This window comes from Perca fluviatilis, chromosome 16 (genome assembly GCF_010015445.1).
Source record: "Perca fluviatilis chromosome 16, GENO_Pfluv_1.0, whole genome shotgun sequence".
NCBI classification, from domain to species: Eukaryota; Metazoa; Chordata; class Actinopteri; order Perciformes; family Percidae; genus Perca; species Perca fluviatilis.
Window position 1 is genome coordinate 12,557,214 of NC_053127.1, and position 22,258 is coordinate 12,579,471.

Sequence of the window (22,258 nt, forward strand, 5' to 3'; positions counted from 1 at the left end):
AGCCAGGTCTGAGAGAACATGAGGGAGAGCCACATGTCCCCGAGCAGTAAAATGTGGGTCACATCAGCAGCGCCAGGAATAACCAGTGGCTCTGGTGGCAGAAATCGTAGTTGGGGTGGGGTTTGGATACGGTGACCAAGGCCTGGGAAGGAATGTCCTTTTAGGGACCCCCCTTCAATAAACCACCCCTGGATCAGTGCTGCTGCTGCTATTCTTAGGGTTGCTGGAGTTCACTCTCCGCCATGTAACATTTAAAGCTGTCAATCAGTTGCTGAATTTCTCAGATTGCACTGAAAAATAAAGGAGGGGTTTTTAATCGCAGGGTTGTGCTTTAGAGTTTGGAGCTGTGGTTCAAGTTAAACCTGAGATTTCATGCAATGAAACTTCTATATTGAGTCTGTAACTTGAATGCATTTTTCTTTAGGATTTTTCTTGGTTAAAATATTTCCCATCCTTCAAATTTCCAGCCACAGCCTGTCACTCCCACCTGGTACTAACGTTACTGAGCACGTAACATTAGCTCACAATGCCTTGTGTTCTCACTCCCATAACTTATTGTTCATCAGAGGTGACATGAGAAGAGGGAGATTAGCTAATGTTAGCCAACCTATTTAAAAAAAAAAAAAATCACATTTGAATAGTAATTTCCGCATTCAAATGGTATTGATTTTTTTTTTTTTTTAACTATTCAAATAACATTCGACTTTTGGAATTCGTTCCAACAGCCCTAGTTTAGGAGTCTATCATTTTTGGCGGTGAAAAACCTCTTTTAACACTAATGACCCAGGTCAGATCAGGGTTATCTGACCACGTTCGACCCTTCTTTTGTCAAGTCAACCCTTTCAAACACAAAGTCAACTCTGGTTGTGCTCTCGACGTGAAAGGGGTTCAACGGAAGCTTCATCACTGTGGCTTCCTGTGGTGGAAGAAGAATGAATCGGCATCCCTCTGAGCTCAGCATTACTGTCGACATTTCCTCAGCTGTTACACGTCTTTATTGATTCAGAAAACCTGAGCTTCAGACCGTTGTTGCTAATGGCTCCTTTCGCACCTTTCTGTCCTCACTAAAAATAATCGTCTCTTATTCCCATCTGTGCAGAATCCAAAGCAATAAACCACAAAGAAAATGTATGCCTGGCTTCGTGACACATTAGCCATTTAGCCACTGAGATGATATGGGATGCACTTTATAAAACCCAGAGGGAGCTTATTGGACTGTAGATGCAGCAGATGCTGATTATTATCCACAACTTGTACAGCATCCATTTTTCATTTTCAGTGTGTTTGATGGTAACCGGAAGAAGCGTATAGCCCTTGTGTTGTTCGAGCGGAGTCTCACAACACAGATGTGCTTTTAAAAAGGCAACAATTATGTCCTGTCCTGTCTCCCCTTGCCAAAAAAAAAACCCCCCCCAAAGGACTTGTGCATTCACTTTAGGGCCTGGAAAAGTCTCCAAACATTGAAGGTTTAGGACTCTCCGTGTGTGTGTGTGTGTGTGTCATGGTTCACCTCATTGTCTTCTCTAAACTGCTCTTCCCTCCCTCTGTTCAGATCGAGGCAGTGACACGGACCGTGTCCTGCCCGCCGACTGTCAGGCAGGTCAGAGACTCATGGAGATCCACTGTAAGTTCAACCTGCAGACTGTGAAACCTGCAGCCTGCCTACCTAACTTCTTATAACAGTAACAAGTAAAAAAAAATAGTCAGTCAGTAAAAGCCTGCTCAATACTTTGTTCATCTCAAATTATGTAAACAAGGGTCTTTCTGACTTTGACACAATAAGAGAGAGGACGCCAGGTCATCCATGTCAGCAAGACTTGCCCATTCTTGTCTTTATATAAGACCACATTGATGCAGGAGTCCAGGTGCATCACCATCATCATATCCATACAATAAGCTATGCGTCAAAAATAATATACAAGCTTCCTGTAAGCCACAATTTAACTGTCTTTATAAAACTGAGGTGGTTACTTACTACTTTAATATGCAATTTAGGGCTGTCAATCGATTACAATATTTAATCGTGATTTATTGCATGATTGTCCTTAGTTAACTTGCAATAATTGCCCCCTTTTTTTTATCTGTTCAAAATGTACTTTAAAGAAATATTTTTCAATTAACTGTTTTTAATGATCTGATCAACATGGGAGCAGACAAATATGCTTGCATTATGCAAATTTGTATTGCAAGAATCTAAATCAATGACAAATGCTTTCTAGAATATTGTCCAGAATAACCCTTAAAGGTACTATATGTTACATATTATATTCTTGAAATATATGCTCAAGCCCATAAGAGTTGTCCAGGCAGCTCTATTGCAAACTATCCAGCGTGGCCTGCCTTTCATAAGGGGGAGGAGGGTTCTCTGCATCAGCAGTATGCTTGGCCAGCAAGTGGTGTGTGTGAGACTCGACGTACTCCGGTGGTAACTCAATTTACATGCAAATAAATTTAGTCTCGTCAAGAGAACCATCTGGAAGGGCTTTGACGCCATTCAAAAGATCATTTTCTTTATCCATTTTTGCTCAAGGTTTGTTTCTGCTAGCAATCCGCAACGTTACTGCTGCATCACTTCCTGATTTCCCAAACTACGCAGCGGCCTGAGGCCCAGATCACAGAACGCGTGTGCCTTAATTGCGTGTCAAAAAAATGACAAAAATGGCCACCTTATTACATACCGCACATATATTGTGAAGTCATTCAAACCGCTGCGGTTACTGCCATAAAAAATACATATTTTAATTTTAGTAGTTATAAAATAGTTAGCTAAATGAACTTTTTTAATGCACTTATTCCTACGTCTATTCGTGTGTGTGTGTGTATATGTGTGTGTGTGTGTGTGTACGTGTGTATATATATATATATATATATATATATATATATATATATATATATATATATATATATATATATATATTAGGGCTGTCAATCGATTAAAAAAATTAACTAATTAATCGCACAATTTGCTGTAGTTAATCGCGTTAATCACATTTTAAATTGAGACTGAAGCTTGTAGTAATGGATATTTAAATAATGCTAAATCACTTAACTTTACAAATATGAAGAGAAAACAAACAAGGAAAGGTTCTGCTAGGTGGGATGTTCTGCTAATAGTTCTTCAAAAAAGGTATAATTTGGGTTTAAAAAATTTTTATTTAGTACTGCTGAAGGCTGCTGAAACGGCTAGAAACTGTCCGAACTTGGGAGCAGATTTTTGTCACCACCCCAATATTAGCCACATACCTAATATACCATATTCTGAATAATATATATATATATAAATTACAATCTAGATTAATAATATCATAAATACTTAATATCATAAATATTATAATATACATAGTGTTTAATCTGAATGACTAAGCAAAGCACATATATCTAAACACAGAAATGCACATCAATCAATATCAATGTTACACATTAAACCAGTAACCCAAAACCACAAAGGTGTATGTTGGCCTAAAGGGAAAAACATTGAGTGTAGTTTTAGATGCGCCGTAGCATCCATTACCAATGTAAAGCATTGACTACATTTCCTTCCAGCACCGCAACCAGGAAGTAGCTTGTGTGACAGTGAGACGCACTTATCAAACATTTACTGGAATATAGTCACGATACTATCGAAGTCGACAGCGTTAAACATCAGACCCAAATAAGGTTTTATCAGCGTGACCAACGTAACAGTTATCAAGCAAACAAATCGCGCGTATCGGCAGCACAGCACGGCGCATGTAGCGAAACAGCAGCTTACCGGTGGCGCATCTCTCCTGACGAGACAACATGTCGGAACTAGTACTCTGTCCCGTTATAGCCCGTGCTCATTCATTTCTGGATTCTAACACATCATCTTTTTTTCTTTTGGGATCTTACTGGTCCATGTTTCAACTCTTGACTGGCCCGTGGGGCCTACTTCAATCAGGTAAATCCCTCCTAGAGTAGCCGCCTGCTCTTATGGAGACGTTACGTTTCTCAGCCGCCACATGAAGTAAACAAACACAACTACATTAATTTCGTTAATTTTTTTTACGAGTTAAATATCCAAAAATTACATAAAAAATAACAATATTTATATATATATATACAGCCCTATATATATATATATATATATATATATATATATATATATATATATATATATATATATAATGGAAACAATTCCATTAATTAACCATGACAAGGCACACCTGTGAAGTGAAAACCATTTCAGGTGACTACCTCATGAAGCTCATTGTGAGAACACCAAGGGTTTGCAGAGTTATCAAAAAAAGCAAAGGGTGGCTACTTTGAAGAATCTAAAATGTAAGACATGTTTTCAGTTATTTCACACTTTTTTGTTAAGTACATAATTCCATATGTGTTCATTCATAGTTTTGATGCCTTCAGTGAGAATCTACAATGTAAATAGTCATGAAAATAAAGAAACGCATTGAATGAGGAATAAATAAATAAATAAATAAATATATAAAATCCATAACTGAACACCGCTTCCTCTTGCACCCAGGTGCATCCAAGTAATTGGGCAAGTATTGGGACTAATGGCCATAACAAACCTTTACATAACTGACACCTTTGTTTTTTATGACAGGCATCTCTTTAACAGATAAGATAGATGAAGCCAGCACTGTTCCATATAACATGTCTGAAAAGGGTTTAACACAATACACGTATTTAGCAAAACCATATTGGGAATAATATATATAAAGTGGATAAATTAAACGATAAACTGTAATTGTAGGTTCCACAGGAAGTTTATATGTAGCCTGGGTAGATCCTCCTTTACCCCTGAAGTGGATAGTATTAAAGAGCATCTCATTAAAAGCCCTAAAATGTCGTTCAACGCACTAATAACCCTGGAAGCAACCAAAAGTAAAGTGCGCAAGGATCAGAAGCACTGCAGCCTTTAGGTAGATTTGGAAAGGCGATTTCTCCACCAGTCGAATCACAATCATTTAAAACCGCTATATTTCATAAAGGTTATAATTTGCACAACATAATTGCTCGTGCCTGCTTTGCTGTTTGGTGCAACTCAGTATTAACTATGTTGTTAGGAACTACAGTGCATGTTTGACTTATAGTTCAGTGTGATTAGTTTGTGAGGTGATACCTTGAAGACTGAGCATGTCACAGCGTGTCTATGTGGACAGAGTGGTTTGGGGCTTGAAATGTTACTCAACTTTAGTTGAATGCTTTGTATGACTCCTATGCAAATCCCTCAGGAGTGCCAAACTTTTCAGATATGTGTGTGTTGCTGATAGCTGAGCTGCCGTAGCACAGATGAGCGGCTGAACTTTGTTTGATTTGAATACACTCATATCAGTTCTGTGAGAAAAAGATAACCAGCAAAGGCAATTCATAAATGGTGAACTACCCTGTGTCCGTTACTGTGTGTTTGCTCTGGCTTGGCTGCAGGACAGTGGTGTAGTACTAGTGTTGCTCTGCTGCAGTCAAACATTTGACTGTAATGAAACTGAATAGGATAAAGACACCTCTAAACCACATGTAAAGTCCTCCTTGTCTCTTTTACTTTTATTGTGGCGCTGAGAAGGTTGTATTTGTAATTTCAACATGAATGGATAAGATGCTCTGTTTGTTTTGATCTATCTGAATATAAAACCTCTCATTCTACAAGCAAAATGTGTTTTATGTGCTGGTATCAGTTTATTCCACAAGCTAGTTTGTTGGGTATGGTATACTAAAACGGTATATTTTGAAATATACTCACTGAATTTATTTACGCTTTTGTTACGAATTATGAATGTTACGTTTGGTGGTGGTTGCATACTAGTAGAATTTTATAAATGAGTGCAGTATTTGCTGCTACATATGCTCTGATTGTGATATTGCCTAAGAAACATCCAGTCATTTGCAACAGTCGACTGTTTGCTAAGCCCAGACCCTCCCGTAGTTATTTACCGTTCAAAATTCTTGGTAATTTTTTTAAAGAGTCAGCCTTTCACAGAGGTAAACAAAACACCTCATTTCTAGCTGGCTGAAAAGACAACTGCTGTAAGCAACTTTTATCAGCTGTAGCTAGCTTATTAAGATGACATTAACTCTGTGATTTGGCTGATAATGTAGTCTCAGTCTGAATCATTTTAATGGTCTTCAATTGGCTACATTATATCATGCTGAATGAATGTAGGCTAAAGCTACATGTCACAGGCAAATGCTTTGGCATGACATGACTAGCATAGCTATTATTAATAGTTATTATATATCGCTTGCTAGTCACTGTTTGGGGGAGGTGTTAAGCAAACGGTCTATTGCCTGACTGGAATCCTGTGCATGTTTAACCAAAATGATATATGGTTTTAAGCTCAGATTCCACTTTGCTAAATCTGAATGTGTGAATATGTGAGCATATAACATGGCATCTGTGGCACTTATTTCAGTCAATTTCATGTCCTGTAAAAAATGTGTTGCCCAAAAATAGTTTTGTGTGAAGTCCCCAATAATTCTTGTCTTGTTTAAATAGGTCTTCAATCCTCTTTTGATGGACCGAGCTGTTTCTACAACCCTTTTTTAAATGTCTGAACCGGTTTCCTCTCCAGGCTCCTAAGAAGACGACCGTCAAGAAGGAGTCAAAGGAGTCGAAGGAGAAGAGGGAGAGCAACGAGGAGAGCAAGGAGAACCTGAAGGCCAAGTCGGACGACTCCGGAGAGGAGAAGAATGGCGACGACGACTCCCAGAAGAACGGACCGAAGAAAAAAGGTGAATAAGGATAAGAGGACTGGCATGTTAACATGCTATTTTTAGCAAGCAAGAAATGAATACTAAACAGTGGCATGTGCTAAAGTTAGCATCTGCAGCATGTTAACATCCAACAGTAGTTACCGTGGTAACTGTAGTCCTGTTAACTCACTTGCAGCTGAACCTAAGCACCCTTAAGAGTGGCCTTTTGTTTGAGATGTCACAAAATGGCCACCATACAGAGGGTTTTTGATCGAGGTAACAACACTTACACTGCAGCTGGATTCTTGCATATAGCACGACATCACGCCAGATTCAAAACGCCACATCACTAGGGCTGGGTACCAAACTCGGTACTTTTTACCGAATTACGTCGGTACTCCCAAGGACCGATTCACATTTAATCAATCTGTGCCAAATTTCGGTACCTGAGAGCGTGTAAGCGCGAGCTTCACTGTCCTCTCTCCGACAACCCAGCAGACGGAGCGAAACTACATCTCCTCCGCACCTTGTTCAAGTCACAGTGATGGCAATGAAGATAAAGCAGTCGCGAGTATGGTTACACTTTTCAAAGCTCCACGCAGACAGCGTTCGCTGCAATATAATATAATGGCAAGCCGAAAGCAGTCGCGGTGCCGTGACACTTCCTCGGAGACGGGCACAACAGGGTTTTCTGTGCCCTGGTGACAGACTGGCAGGCTGGAGGTTGTCGGGCAAGGCAACTTTATTTCTAAAGCACATTTAAGCAGCAAGGCAATTTAAAAAGCTTTACATAAAACAATAAAGAGCAATTAAAACAGCCATGAAAGAGATAGAAAATAATAAAATAAAAGGCTAAAATAGAATAAGAGATGAATACAAGAATAAAAGTGTAATAAATGAATAATGAATTGATTAAAAATGGGAACTGTACCCAAACCTTCATATTACGCAAAAATCCATCTTGTCAGGCTTCAGGTAATGTTTGTGTCTGAACTACCAGCTTACCGAATCAGTTGTGGTAAGGGGCTACTGGCAGCTACGGGCGTGGTTAAGGTGCATGTGATGGCTGCCACCGTTAGTTTAAAACAAAAATGGCGGGCATGATAGACGGATGGTTCATCCAGTCGCCTGCAAGTTATTTGTTTTTTAGTTTTTTTTGAAAGTGCCTGCCCTTTTCCAAACAGTTTCTGATGACGGCTTTCCAGATGGTTCTGTGTAACAAACCATCTGGCGCGTCAGGTTAACTAACACTGGCACCCTACTCGGGCCAGTTTATAACCCTCAAGTTGTAAGAATCTGCATCAACCAGAAAGTAGAGACTTAGTGTTGTTCAGTTTTTTATGGTCCAGTAGTACTTTCAGGGGTGGGGTTTGCAGGGATGAACATAGCTGATTGGTCAAACGCACACTGCACTGCTGCTTCAGCTTGTTGTATCACTTCATTCATAAAACAAGTAAGTACTCTAGCATTGATTTAGGTTATGTTTGATAACATTGAAATTAAAGTAAAGCTTTTGCTGTCGACATTCCGACTCAAAAAGACCGGCTGCAGATGTGTGTTGAGCTCGGGCGAAGAGAGAGACAGTGCTGCAGTGCTGTGAATGAGAGGAATATTATTTTCTGATTTGTTTTCTAGGCAGTTACATTTAAAAGGAAAAAATAATAACCATCAAAAACTCAACAGATTATTTACTGTTGAGAAACGCGGCTATAAAGGACGAGGTGAGGGCAGTACAGTCAGTGTTTGTATGGACACAAACTGCTTTAATCCTCTGATTAAACATACAATGTTTTATTATTTTACCCCATTACCCCAAATCACAAAGTTTCCCAGTTTACTGTTGATGTGTCAAAATTCAACTGTGCCGATCAACAATAACTGGGAGAGTGGACATCATGTGTCCCCATTAGAGAACCAAGACTAGCCTTTTATTTTGTTCTATTTCCTTTTTAATGGATGTTTACTTAAGATGTGACTTTAACGTTAAGGTGTTTCAATGACAGTTGAAATTAACATTACTTATTGTAATAATCAAATTATAATGTTGCAAGCAGATGTTCTTAGTCCGTTTTAAAGTGCAAGGTATTTTACACTTGAAGTCAAATACAGCTTCCTTTTTTAAAATGTGATCCAACAAACCTAAACCTCACCCGCCTGCCATGTTTTCTGAGCATTGCAACATGACTATCCTCAGTGTACCCAAAAATTGTATAATTGTTTGTTTGGGGGACTTCTGCCTCAGTCTGGGGATCATCATCCTTTTATTATTCCCTGAAACAATGCTAACATACAAAAGGCAATGGTGAGGATTTCACCCCAGGGAACCCTTTTACCAGTTCAGTTAGGCTATGTGTTTTTAGAACGTGCATAAGCATAAACCTATATAATATCAAGTTTAAGTCGGTTTTATTTAAAACAATAAAATATTGCGTCAGCTAATGATGTATCGGTCAGATCTAACCTGCAGATGTGCTGTAGAAGTGATGAGCACTTCATGTCTCTTCTCTGACTTAACATCAATGAAGAGAACTTTCACAACTCTGATCTCAGCATTTATGCAAAAAACTAAATTGGTTGCCCTTTGGCTGTTGTTTGACGTTCACTCTGAGGGGGTTCTAAGCTTGATGAATCGTACAATCAATCAACAACGGGCTGTTGGTCTAAAGTTTAGGTCTGTCATCTTGCTGTCCCTTAAACTGATTTCCCACATTGCTGCTGTCAAAATATGCTACTGCATAAAGTGTTGTGAGCTTTTTTTATGTTATTCTAGCAGTATTTTATGTTTTGGCTACTGTATTCGTGACTCCGTAGCCACAGTGTAATCTGCAGGTCTATATATACTTCTTCTTTTCCCCTTTATTCTCTCCCTCCTACCCTACCTCCCTCTGTTACCTACTCAGCCAGCAGATAGACCCAGGGCCACGTCAGTTAAAACTGTCTGTCATTTCATTTCCTTTCGCCCATTGCGTCTGTTATCTGTCACATACTTACACATCCACAAATGTTTTAGACAGCAGATCACTGATGCACTCTGCTGGCCAGCTGAGGTACTGCAGCAGACTTTATGCTATTTCACCAATAAAAGACTCTGCAGTAATGATCGCAATTCGTCATAATGAAATTTATGAAAATCTGCTAACCCTCCAGTATACAAAGGTGCTATTGTATCCCAAAAATCCATCTTCCTGGTAAAACTGGTAAAAGTGGACAACTGGGAATTTTGAATCTACTGGTGGCTGTATCCTGAGGGCAAACTGGGTTCCTTTCTTTCTTCATAAGTAGTGATACGAAAGGTTTGACATATTTATTATCATTATTTAATCCAACAGTAAGCATTTGATTTCTACTTGAGAGACTGTCCCATTGACAATGAATGACAGTTCAATGAATGTTTGAATAATCATTGACAGTAACTGTTTATCTGAAGTAGTTACAATGGAGACAAAACCTTTGCACATCTTATATTTATACACGGGGCATTTGCAGGTCCCCAAGTTTTAAAACTGTTTAGCAAGTAATAATGGCTTTAAAGGTCTTAAGGCATTCAAAAGTCTTGAATTTAGTTCTTAGGCTGCCTTTAAAAAATAAATGAGAGCATCCTCAATTAAACAGACACATATACACAGATCATTACACAGTAAATGTAGGTGCTGTTCTTAGTATTGTAAAGAAAAATAATTTTCATCCAGTAGTAGATCAACTATAGTCAACTGTGTAAACGATAAGGTCCATTCAAAGTTCAATGTATTTTAGGCAGAAAATAAACTAAATTTTTACTAAAAGTTCCCCTTGCTGACATATTTTTTAAAACCAGAATTTGGTTTTGAAGGACAATAAAAACGTCTGAGTATGATAAAGAACATTTTAATGGAAATATTTAGATGATTCCTGCAGACACCTCTCAGAATTCAAAGCTGAATCAGGGCCTAAATGACAAAATGTTTTCTAACTGCGTTGCCTCTCCCTGTCGTTACAAACAGGAAATAAGCAGAAGTGGGTTCCCCTGATGATCGAAGTGAAGTCCGAGGGTCCCAGGGAGCGCTCGGCCTCCAGGAACAACAGCAGACAGAACGAAAACCCCCGTCTGCCCCCCAACGCCAGGAATGATCTCAGAGGTCTGTCTGATGATGATGATGATGATGATGAAAATAATAATAATAATAAATTGAATTTATATAGCGCTTTTCACGAACTCAAAGTCACTTAAGTTGCTTAAGTCGCAAAGTCCCTCTTCAGGGTACTCACTGCAGCTGACAGGTAGTAGATGCTAAAAAAAAGTATCTGAAAATGACTTTGAAGTGAAATCCTACCCAGCTGGTTTAATATGAGCAGCGGATTTTAATTTGTTGATCTGGTTGTCAGGATTTCTGCATCTGTAGCTGTTAAACTATTGGCAGGCCTTACTGCATTTAGCTGGATGAGATGGCGTGCATGAGTCAGCGACAGGATGTGGAGAGATCTGTGTGCGCCTACTGATCTGCTACTTCTGCTTTAATAGCTCAGCTGTTTAAATGTACACAGTAAAGAGAACTTGGTTTCTTATATTTACCGTGAAAATGAAATGTGCTGGCGGCTAAGGACATTTCATCTGCTGGTAAGCCCAAGATTTCAAGTTGAAACTTAACTTTCTTCTAATTAAAAACTGTAATAATTCTGCAGAGAACTCTGCAAACTCCCTTTCATAGTAGTTTTGTTCTGCTAGTCCGGTATGACGATGTGTTTGTGCTGACGGAGAGGCTGTTTGTTTCCCTGCAGACTGGCACAGTCAAAAGTACGAGCGGGAGTGGCGTGACGACCACGACGAGGTGTCCAGTGTGAAGAGTGAGGGAGCGCCGTTCCGCGGAGGGTTCAGAGGTCGCGGACGGGGAAGAGGAAGAGGTCGGGGGCGGGGCAGAGGCGGGAGAGGTATGTGTGTTTTTTTTTTTTCACCCATAGACAGACACTCATAGAAACAATTGTAAAATACAACATGCATATAAAACACAAAATACAGATTTACCACTTTTCTGTCCTCAAAATAGGTTTCAAAAATGGAACCCTTTCTTTTCTTGACTTTACTTATATGGTCATCAGCCTCCTTTTTTTCCCCTGAAACAATAGTGTGTGTGTGTGTGTGTGTGTGTGTGTGTGTGTGTGTGTGTGTGTGTGTGTGTGTGTGTGTGTGTGTGTGTGTGTGTGTGTGTGTGTGTGTGTGTGTGTGTGTGTGGTAAATACAAAATGAAACATGATAAAAAGGCAGAAAGGTTATATATGCGCATCTTAATAGTAGGATTAACTGCTGTTTTGTCAAAGGAACACATCGATTTATTGGGACTTTGTCTTATTCACCGTAACCCCCAGAGTTAGACAAGTCGATACATACCCTTCTCATCTCCGTGCGTGTTGTAACTCTGTCCGACGCCCCCAGCGCTAGCTTAGCCTAGCACAGATCCTGGAGGTAACCGGTTCCATCTAGCCTACAGCTCCGAATAAGTGACAAAATAACGCCAACATGTTCCTGTTTACGTGTTGTGATTAGTATAGTCACAGTGTGTACAAATAACGTCACATGAGACACAGCCATCTTCTAACCGTATACAAACTGGGAACTATATTCTCAGAAGGCGAAGCACTGCTGCTTCTGCTACTTGGGTGGAGTGATATTACTCCAACTCTGAGCGAACTCCAGGCGAATTCACCACGTTGCTTCTCAGGTGCTGCGAGCAAATCACTCCGCCCAAGTAGCAGAAGTAGCAGTGCTTCGCCTTCTGAGAATATAGTTCCCAGTTTGTATACGGTTAGAAGATGGCTGTGTCTCATGTGACATGGTATTTGTACACCTTGTGACTATACAAATCACAACATGTAAATAGGAAAATGTTGTCGTTATTTTGTCACTTATTGGGAGCAGTAGGCTAGTTGGAGCCGGTTACCTCCAGCATCTGTGCTAACCAGGCTAGCGGTGGGAGCGTCAGACAGTTACGACACTCACTGAGATGAGAAGGGTATGTATGGACTTATCTAACTCTGGGGGATACGGTGAATAAGATAAAGTCCCAATAAGTCAGCGTGTTCCTTTAATCACAATAAAATGTACATTTTTGTAAACTTTTCTTACATCATTTGGCGATGTATGGGTCAGACTCTACCTGCAGATGTGCTGTAGAAGTGATGAGCACTTCATGTCTCTTCTCTGACTAAACCTCAATGAAGAGAACTTTCACAACTCTGATCTCAGCATTGAAGCTAATAAAAAATCACTCTGCCTTTTATGCTGTTTTATGCTTCATCAAGAAGAAAATGAGAAACTTCAGCATACCATCAATAGGTGGTGTTGCTTGACAATGAACTAATAAACAGCCACTTCTCCTCACAACTGAGTTAATCACCACACATTTTTTAGATTAGATTTTATTAGATTAGACTGTCCAAAAGACGTCTTATACCTTGTATAAGACGTCTTTTCACCGCTCGTAGTGGCTTGTGTGTTTGCCCTATGAGAGCTGTGACGCCTATAGTAAATAAAGCTTTACAAACAGCTTTTTAATGGCAAAAGACATGTAAGAACACCAACTTGTGGTTTTAGGGGGAGTTATGTAAGTGTACTGTATTTCTTTGCAAACTAGGGGAGGGTTTTGTGACTTGCCTGGATTAAGCAAACAAGATATGTTAATTAGTAATATTTAGAGGTGCCAGACTAGCTGTTTCATCCTCTTCTTGCTACAAGGCAGAAAAGCTTGACTTTGGCCAACAAAATCTAGCATGTTTGAGAAAATAGTGTCCAGCCAATCTTTACAGAACGTAGTTCTGGTTGTTTCTGCTCTCAAACTGGGTGGTTTGTTACCTAAGCTGGCCCCACAGAGGCTACAGTGAAAAGAAAAAAGTGCAATAACAACCAGTGAGTGTTGGAATGAAGAAAAAGGCCTGTTAGATCCAGCAGGAGAAGCAGGTTTCCCCTACGGCCTGTTAGTTTTGGCAGGATTCTCCTCCTCTCTCCTCCCTGTTGTTCACTCTCTTTTCATACACATTGCTTTTTCTTACTGCCCCTCCTCTTACTCGCCTTCCACTCACTCTTTCTGTTTTCTGCCTCCTCCTTCCTTTACTCCCCTCCCCAGACTGAGATAGAGAAAACACTGCTTCCTTCTTAAATTTTATAAGAGGGAAGAAAAGTGAGAGAAAAGAAGAGTGATTGTCCATAAAGTCCAGTTTTACTTCCCTCCCGTCTACTTGAGGACACGTTGTTGACTTTCAGCAGCACTGAAGAAACGGTCAGAGTTAATGCTGAGCAGATGAACTTTGTGTCTTTGTGTATTTACTCGGCTCTCGCATGTTTGTTCCCACATATTCGAGTACACTCACACGTGTTTGTTGACTACATTCACTCTCTAATCTCTTTTTAATGCCATATTTACGATGACATTTTTTTATATTTTTAGGTTTTTCTTATTATATCTGAAATAGATTTGAGACCTTTTTCATGCGATAGGTGTCCTACAACTTGGATGTATATTTTAGTATACATTTTATATTCTGCTCTATACTGAAAGAGCAGTTTGATTGCAGTTTTGTTTTGATTATGTCTCTCGCTCCTGAAGTCTGTTCTCCCACATCCCACAACGTCTCATATTTTGAATTCAAACAAATTTTGGCAACAATTGCTCGATGGAGAGAAAAGTTCAATAAAAGAATGGTTGGACTCTAACAGCCAAAACAAACTGGAGCTATTTCCGTTTTGGCGCCCATGTAATCCAATCGGTCTATCCACATCGGCTGCGATCAGGTGCGGAGAGGCTGCGCCTGCCTCGAGCGAATGTGTCAAGCTAGGTAGGTAATCAAACACAGGAAGGCCACAGCGCAGCCGGATACTTTACAAAATAAAACACATTTCAAAGTAAAACACTCAGGTTTATGGAGATTTGGGCAGTCTTGACTTTTCAGCTGTGTCTAGCGAGACACGTGATCAGGCACACAGAGATAGACAGACAGGCACACACAGTTTGAAGTGGCCTGGCTGGAGGTAGTGGGGGTTGTTGTTGTTGGATAACTAACAAAAACACATGAGTAGCAAGAGAGAAAGGGAGAGCTGTGCTGTAGAGTAGAGAGGTGCAGGATTAGAGGCTGTAATTCTGCACCAAGGCTGAATTTCGGGAAAGAGACTTCAGATACAGTATTAGGGGACCACTAAGGTCTATATAAAAGAGACTTCAGATACAGTATTAGGGGACCACTAAGGTCTATATAAAAGAGACTTCAGATACAGTATTAGGGGACCACTAAGGTCTATATAAAAGCATTCAAAGAGCACCATGTCATGGGACCTTTAACTCTAAATATTTAAACTGCGCCCGGCTATATTAAACTAAAACGTGGTATAGTTAAGCAACATAATGTTAACTCTGACTCGTCCGTCCATCAAATACCAATAGTGTAAAGAAAACTACAAAAACCAAACTACCTGTGGTTTGCTTAGCAGAACAAGATTCACTAGTGGAGAAAGAGACATTATGAAAACGCTAATTGGATGTGAAGGATAAGAAAACGGGTAACTGTTAAAAAACAAATTGTCTAAACAGCATTGAAAGATTCTGTGGAGTCAGAAAATGCCAAGCAGCTGCTCTAATGTGTTATCTACAATGAATTATTAGTCTAGGTGGTATTTTAAACAGTTTGGTATTTCAGAAACTAAATGAGGTTTGAATTTGAGGACCTTATCTGAATCTCTGTCCATCTTCTGTCCTGTCAAGGCCACTATGACTACCACTACAGCTACAAGTCATACGATACGAAAGACGGACCCTACGCCCAGAAGTTTGGCAACACGGTGACCTACTACTACGACAACATGAGCAGCAACGACCTTTACTCAGTCGACCAGGACCTGCTGAAGGACTACATCAAGAGGCAGATGTAAGTTTAGCTTCTCTCTTACAGGAACGAGACAAAGGTAGTGCTACAACACTGAACATGGTACCAGATACAAGAGTTTTCTATCAGTGGCTGTTTATCCAAGTCTTTAGCTTTAGTTCAGGTTTGCAGTCCGATCTAATCTGCCGACATGCTGTAGAAATGATGAGATCTTCATGTCTCTTCTCTGAATAAACTTCAATGAAGAGAACTTTTCACAACTCTGATCTCAGCATTGAAACAAAACAGAGAAAATAATAAATAACATGGTTACTGTTACACATTGCCTTCTCCCGTACTGAGGGAACAAACACTACTGTAGCGACAGTACCTCTAGTGGGAGTTTGAAACAAATTAAATCATGAGATTCTATCTGTCCAACTGTTTTCTTACCTGACTACAGTTCTGACTACAAGCTTGCAGTATGTAAGGAAGCTGTTCAGATCAGGGTATCTGCAGGTCTCAAAGTCTTAAAAACGGTAACCTCAAAAAAGGCCTTATTAAAAAGTCTTAAATAAAGTTAGTTTTTCTTCTATGTTGGATATAAAATGTTTTTCCATTAGGGTTTTTCTGTAGTACCGTGAATCATTCGTTGACCGGTATGAAGCTGAAAAAGGTATTAAATGGCATTCTATGGTTTTTTTTTTAAAGGTGCCCTGCCACACAAAAACTTTTTTACTTGCATTTTTTGAAATCTGTTAGGTCCATGTGTGTTTTGTGAATGTGAAAATTAACTGATACCTCCTCTGTCAGCTCTAGCCACTGAAAAGAAATAAGCAGAGAAATCAGGCCAATTACAAAAGCTGGTCAGTCTGACATCATATTGCCTGAGCTCATTACTATTCATTAGCTCGCCCAGTTGGGCTGGGTAAAGGATTCTGACAGCCAGGCTCTCGTTGGCTAGCTGTTAGCCAATCAGATTCAAACAGCTTAGCTTGTTAAATATTAATGAGAACTAGCAGAAATTGAGCTGAGTCTTCCTGTAGGCTTTCTATACCACGCTAGAATGGCTTGAAACAAGGTAACCAAGGTATTTTTTTTTTTTTCCACAGAGTCCATGGTAGAACTTCAGACATTACCACAAAGTAATGAAATATGTGTTGCAGGGCACCTTTAAAAGGTCTTTACTGCAGAAACCCTTTGAGATGGTCTATAGGGGTGGTTATTGTTTAGGTTTGATCGATTCTGGTTCATATTAGATTTTGTCTCATTATCTGAATCAAGAAAAGAAACAAATATGATGAAAGCAAAAAGATGTTTCTGTTCAGCAGGTCTTTGTCATCATAAACAGTCGACTGCCATCAATGAGATGTTTTTTGTGATTCTTTTTTGATTGAAATAAATAAATTAAATGCAACTATACTCCTCCTTGCTACTGTACATGGTAGAGTTGGAGATCTCTGGCTTGTTCTCAAGTTGTGACAATTTTTGTTTATAATCAGATTCATTTTACATACACAAATAACATTATTTAAACAAAAATATGCATCCCCCCCTTAACTTCTGCCCCTTAACAAACCACAACAGGTTTGCAGTTAAAGTTTGGCAGATGAAGATACTTCTCTGTGTGATAGTGTTTTTTTTTTTTTTTTGGCACCTAACTGAAGGAGCATAACAGTTTCCTTGTGTGCACTCAGTGCCCCCTTCAGTTTAAATCTGTATCAACTTACATGGAGACTGGTTTTGATTAGTGGTTCCTTGGAAGGTTTTTGGTTCCATGTGGCACACTTGAAAAAGCAATGCCTGTTTTCAGTGTTTTTACTACATGTTTTCTATCTCATTAATGCAGTCCAGTGTGGTCTCTTCCTGTTTTCATTCTTTTTTTCTGGTCATCTGACTCCGTGCTTCTTATTTATCCTAACAGTCTCTTCATTTCCCTTGCATGTCTTTTCTTTGCGTCTTAATCCCTCCCATGTTAGGCGCAGGAACAGTTGAAAAGAAAAGATCGGCAACAAACGGCTGATTAGTTTCCCTGTTTCTCTGCCCCCTGTAGTGAGTACTACTTCAGCCTGGACAACCTGGAGCGTGACTTCTTCCTGCGGAGGAAGATGGACCAGGAGGGCTTCCTGCCCATCGGACTCGTCGCCAGTTTCCACAGAGTGCAGGCCCTCACTACCGACGTCAACATCATCATGGAAGTAAGCACGTTTAACAGTGAAGTTGAAGAAAGATGATCTGAGGTGATAATGTGGTTAGCGGAGTCAAAACTGGTTTTAAACAACGTCAGAACAACAGTTTTCTACCCAAAGTTGATTGAATACCAGATTTGGGAGAAATCTAGGAAACTGGTGTGGTTAGTTTGTGGTGTAAAAGTAAAGCAGATACATTACAGGACTGTGTGATAGTAGATGTCCATTTTAAAATCACATGGAGTTGATAGAAAAGCATAGGCTATCTCTCTTTTTTAAAGGTCCCATGACATGCTGCTGTTGGGATGCTTTTATATAGGCCTCAGTGGTCACCTAATACTGTATCTAAATAAATGCATACATTTTCTCAAAGGCAGAGCAGGATACCCAGGGCTCGGTTTACACCTATCGCCATTTCTAGCCACTGTGGGACCATAGGCAGGCTGGGGGAACTCATATTAATGTTAAAAAAACTCAAAGTGAAATTTTCATGCCATGGGACCTTTAAGCTTTTCATAAAAACATTTGCCTTCTCAAGTAGAAAACGCCTGATGTCACATTTTCTTTGAACACTAATGCTACATAAATAAATCCTGTCATGTCCTTGGACATCAGTGAGATCCTTATGCAGAGGTGGTACTATATTTCTGTTATCGCACAGACTAATTGACCCATCGTCTCTCCTGTCAGGCTTTGAAGGACAGTAAGGAAGTGGAAGTGATCGACATGAAGATCCGTCGGAAGGTGGACCCAGAGAAGTGGCCTCTGCCGGGCCTTGCCATGCTAAACCAAACCCATACCGATTTCTCCCAGCTCATCAACTGCCCCGAGTTTGTCCCAAGGCAGATGACCGAGGAGCCCAGAGGTGAACAGTCCGATCTGCTGTCAATGAAACTGAAATATGGGCCAAACTATGAAAAGGAATCAAGTGTCCTTTTGTTAATTTCTACTGTAGCAATCTGCCTCATTTGATTTGAGATTTCTGTTGAAATCAAGTCAAAGATATTTTTTTTTGCAGCCTGACATGCCCATCTTCATTCTAACTTTACAAGAAACATTTGTTTCAAAATAAATCTAAGCTTCAAGTAATCCTATCAAAATGTTCTCGGTTTCCGCTGCAGGTTCTCCCAGGGCCTCCACACCGGTTAAGCAACATGGCAAGACTGATCTAGACACCTCTAACCTCAAGACCATGCCCAAGGGCCTCTCCGCCAGCCTCCCCGACCTGGACTCTGAGTGCTGGATCGAGGTCAAGAAGAGGCCCAGACCCTCCCCGGCCAGACCCAAGCTCAGCGCAGAGAAGGTGAAGTTCAGAGCCGCTCGCCCATATTCTGGCCATCCAAATTGTTGGGTCAAAATAAGCAATTTGAATATACTTATGGCTCTGAAATAAACGTGATGTCCATTTTTCACCATTTTCTGACATGGCTAGACGATTAATGGAAAACATAATTGATTAATTGACAATGGAACTAATCTACAAACACTGCACATACATGCTGGCAAGTAGCCACCAGCCAGATTAATTTACATTATTAAACATTCAACACATCTTTCCTTTTTATATATATAAAAAAAAAAAAAAACAGTTTCATGCATTTTTTTTACAAAACCACTGTACTCATCTTATACTTCAGTCAGTATCATTCCTTCTTGTTCATACCCGGTATCTCCTCCTCTTCCTCCCTCCTGTGTGGTTGACTGATGTAGGCCCCGTCGTTGCAGAAGGAAAAGGACGACTCGAGTCGCTCCCCGGTGCCTCAGTCTGGCTCCTCGCCCTCGCCTGCCACCACAGGAAATAAGGTGAGGAACACTTTCTTTTTAGAACTGCAACTAATGATTTCTCTATTATTTTGTCGATTAGTCATTTAGTCTAGTGTGTAATTTTCTGACAAACAAATCCTCACATTTGGGATTTTGCTTGACAAATGACTAATTGATTATCATTATTTTCTGAAAATCAATTAATTGACCAATTTTTAGCACTTTGCAATGTGCAGGCATGTTTGTCTTTTTGGCTACATCACAACTATTCTTGATAATTAACCTAATTAGTATAAGTAATTGCAAGTGATCAGATACAGTGATCAAAAAGTGAAAACCTTTTCGGCCAACACCTTCTAATAATTTCCATCTTTTTTTCTCTGATCAGGACGGAGCGGAGCCGGACGAACCGGAGGAGCTGGACTTCATGTTCGACGAGGAGATGGAGCAGATGGACGGACGGCGCAACACCTTCACCGACTGGTCGGACGAGGAGACGGACGGCGAGATCGACGACCACGACGTCAACAAGATCTTGATCGTGACGCAGACGCCACCCTACCTGAGGAAGCACCCGGGGGGCGACCGCACGGGACACCACACATCGCGTGCCAAGCTGTCCAGCGAGCTGGTCAAAGTGATCAACGACGGGCTCTTCTACTACGAGCAGGACCTGTGGGACGACACGTACGAGCCCGAGTACGCCACCATCAAGGTGAGGTCGTTTTGCACGGTTGACCTTTGACTTATTTACAATCCTGAAATAATCGTCCTACTTTTGTCACTGGTGGCGGTTAAGCTGATCCAGTCAGCAAAAAGCAAGACAAACCGCTGCCTACGTTAATATTTGAAGAGACGCCTTAATTCAGTCTAAACTTGGAGACAGAAATATGAATATAAAAATAATATATTGTTTTTACCTTTAAAATGATCTATCCCACATGGGATGACATGTGGGTTTCATGCATTACAGTAATGAGGCTATAAATAATATTTGACATTCATGTTTCACAAAAGCAAATCGTTGTTTTCATAATTTTAACATCTTCCAAAAGAAAGCAGTCTTTGGGTTTTACTTGAATAACCGCTTTCTGAAGTAATGATACGAAGGATAACACAAAACAAAATGTATTTTATTTTCTACTTTATTTAACTTTCATAACTGACAAAGCAGATCCTCTTCTTAAATACCAACTAGCGTTCAAATGTAACGGTGTGACACCAATTCTTAGCTGGAAAAAAACTCAAGTTCAACTTTTTGTTTTTATTAAACCAAATGTTTCTAAATGTTGTATTATTCCTAATCTCATTGGCCCATTTTTCTGTAAACTGAAAACGGAATAATTAATCCGTTATCCTTTTAAAAACATAGGCTTCTTTACAACTTATAATAAAACAAATAAAATGTATATAGCTGAGATGTATTCAACAACAATGTTTACCAAAAAACGGCATGGGATGTCTTCACCGTGGTTATCAGCTCAGTTAAACATAGATGAGCCTCATGAGCCTTGTTTTTAGTGATTCTCACTGAAAGATACCCAAAAAATAAAAAAGGTATCGGATTGAGTTCAAAGTGACTTCCAACTGGATTTTATGTCACAACCCACCCAAAAGTTATGTGTAGATTAGGTCCTCTTTTGAAGTTGACAGCGCAGAAATGTCTCATGGTAATCAAAAGCAAAAACCTAAAACAGAGAGAAATAGGGGTGTGCATTTCATCGCGATTCAAGCTCTACCGATTCAAAATTGATTCATAGAATTTTTTTTTTTTTTTTTAATGTATGTCTACTGCAATCAATCAAATGGGAAAAGTAACTACATTTACATACTGTGAAATTTTTTTGAATCGAGAATCGTTGTTGAATCGAATCTTGAGCCTAAAAATCGATATCGAATCGTGACATTTTCTGAATCGTGCACCCCTAGAGAGAAAGCACAGCTAATAAGTCTGTTTGTACTATAAATGTTTTGTGGTTTTTTTATGATCAAAATCTTAAAAAAAAAAAAGAGTAACTCACCATAGATAAAAATGAGGACTCAAACAGGATATCTCTGAGTTTAAGTGGAGCTCCACCTGGATATCGGAGGGCAACACAATCAAACAGCAACCTGTAGTGATACATAACTCAACTCAGGCTCTTCTGACAGCTTCCACGTGACGTCATTGTCAGATTGGAGGCGTTTCTGCCCAAGACCAGGTGATGAGTAGATTTAGAGCGGTTTCTGGATATAGAAACCCGAAACAGAACAGAATTTTTTTGTCTTGTTATTGTTGTCGTTGCTGCCCATTGTAGCATTGTTGAACTCATTGTTTGGCCTTCACGTGCTCGCCAGCACACATCCAGCTCCGTGTGGAACAGAGGACGCTTGTTTATAAATAAACCCCACAAACGAGGCCTCGGCCTGAGGGGTCGAGCCGACGGGCTGCAGCAGGGTAGACAAAGATGGACGCTCAAAAATCGGAGGATACCTGGTGGAATGAAGGGGCGAGTGTGAGTCACACGCGTGAGATTATCAAACGTTGGAGGACTGCTGCATTGTTGTGTGTTTATAGTAAGATTTTAAATTGAGCTGCTGTTGTAGGAGGAGCAGTTTTGTTATTAGGAGGTCTTCACTTGTGGAAAATTCAGGGTTTTGTGTGTTGACGTAACTCAGCTGGCTGGCGTACTCGTGTCCCAACAGTAAGAGACGTCATGAAGGTGAAAAGAGTGTTTTTGGTAGCCATGTTTTGCTGCTGCATCTTAATCTCCAGATTACTGCAGATAAGGTCTGTTGATGATCCTTACTGTCCCATGTTATTTCTTATA

The 22,258-nt window shown here is 40.0% G+C and overlaps 1 protein-coding gene across 2 annotated transcripts in view; it reads left to right on the forward strand.

The window, feature by feature from the left end:
• larp1 (La ribonucleoprotein 1, translational regulator) overlaps positions 1-22,258 on the forward strand; it is a 59,272-nt gene that overhangs the window by 27,899 nt on the left and 9,115 nt on the right. The window contains exons 4-13 of one of the 2 annotated variants that reach the window (XM_039777151.1): positions 1,553-1,624; positions 6,552-6,711; positions 10,653-10,787; positions 11,428-11,577; positions 15,396-15,558; positions 17,549-17,693; positions 18,375-18,549; positions 18,806-18,987; positions 19,395-19,487; positions 19,837-20,163. In XM_039777151.1, coding sequence (XP_039633085.1) covers positions 1,553-1,624; positions 6,552-6,711; positions 10,653-10,787; positions 11,428-11,577; positions 15,396-15,558; positions 17,549-17,693; positions 18,375-18,549; positions 18,806-18,987; positions 19,395-19,487; positions 19,837-20,163 — 1,602 coding nt within the window. The remainder of the gene's footprint in view (positions 1-1,552; positions 1,625-6,551; positions 6,712-10,652; positions 10,788-11,427; positions 11,578-15,395; positions 15,559-17,548; positions 17,694-18,374; positions 18,550-18,805; positions 18,988-19,394; positions 19,488-19,836; positions 20,164-22,258) is intronic. The other variant, XM_039777152.1, reaches the window with a different exon arrangement.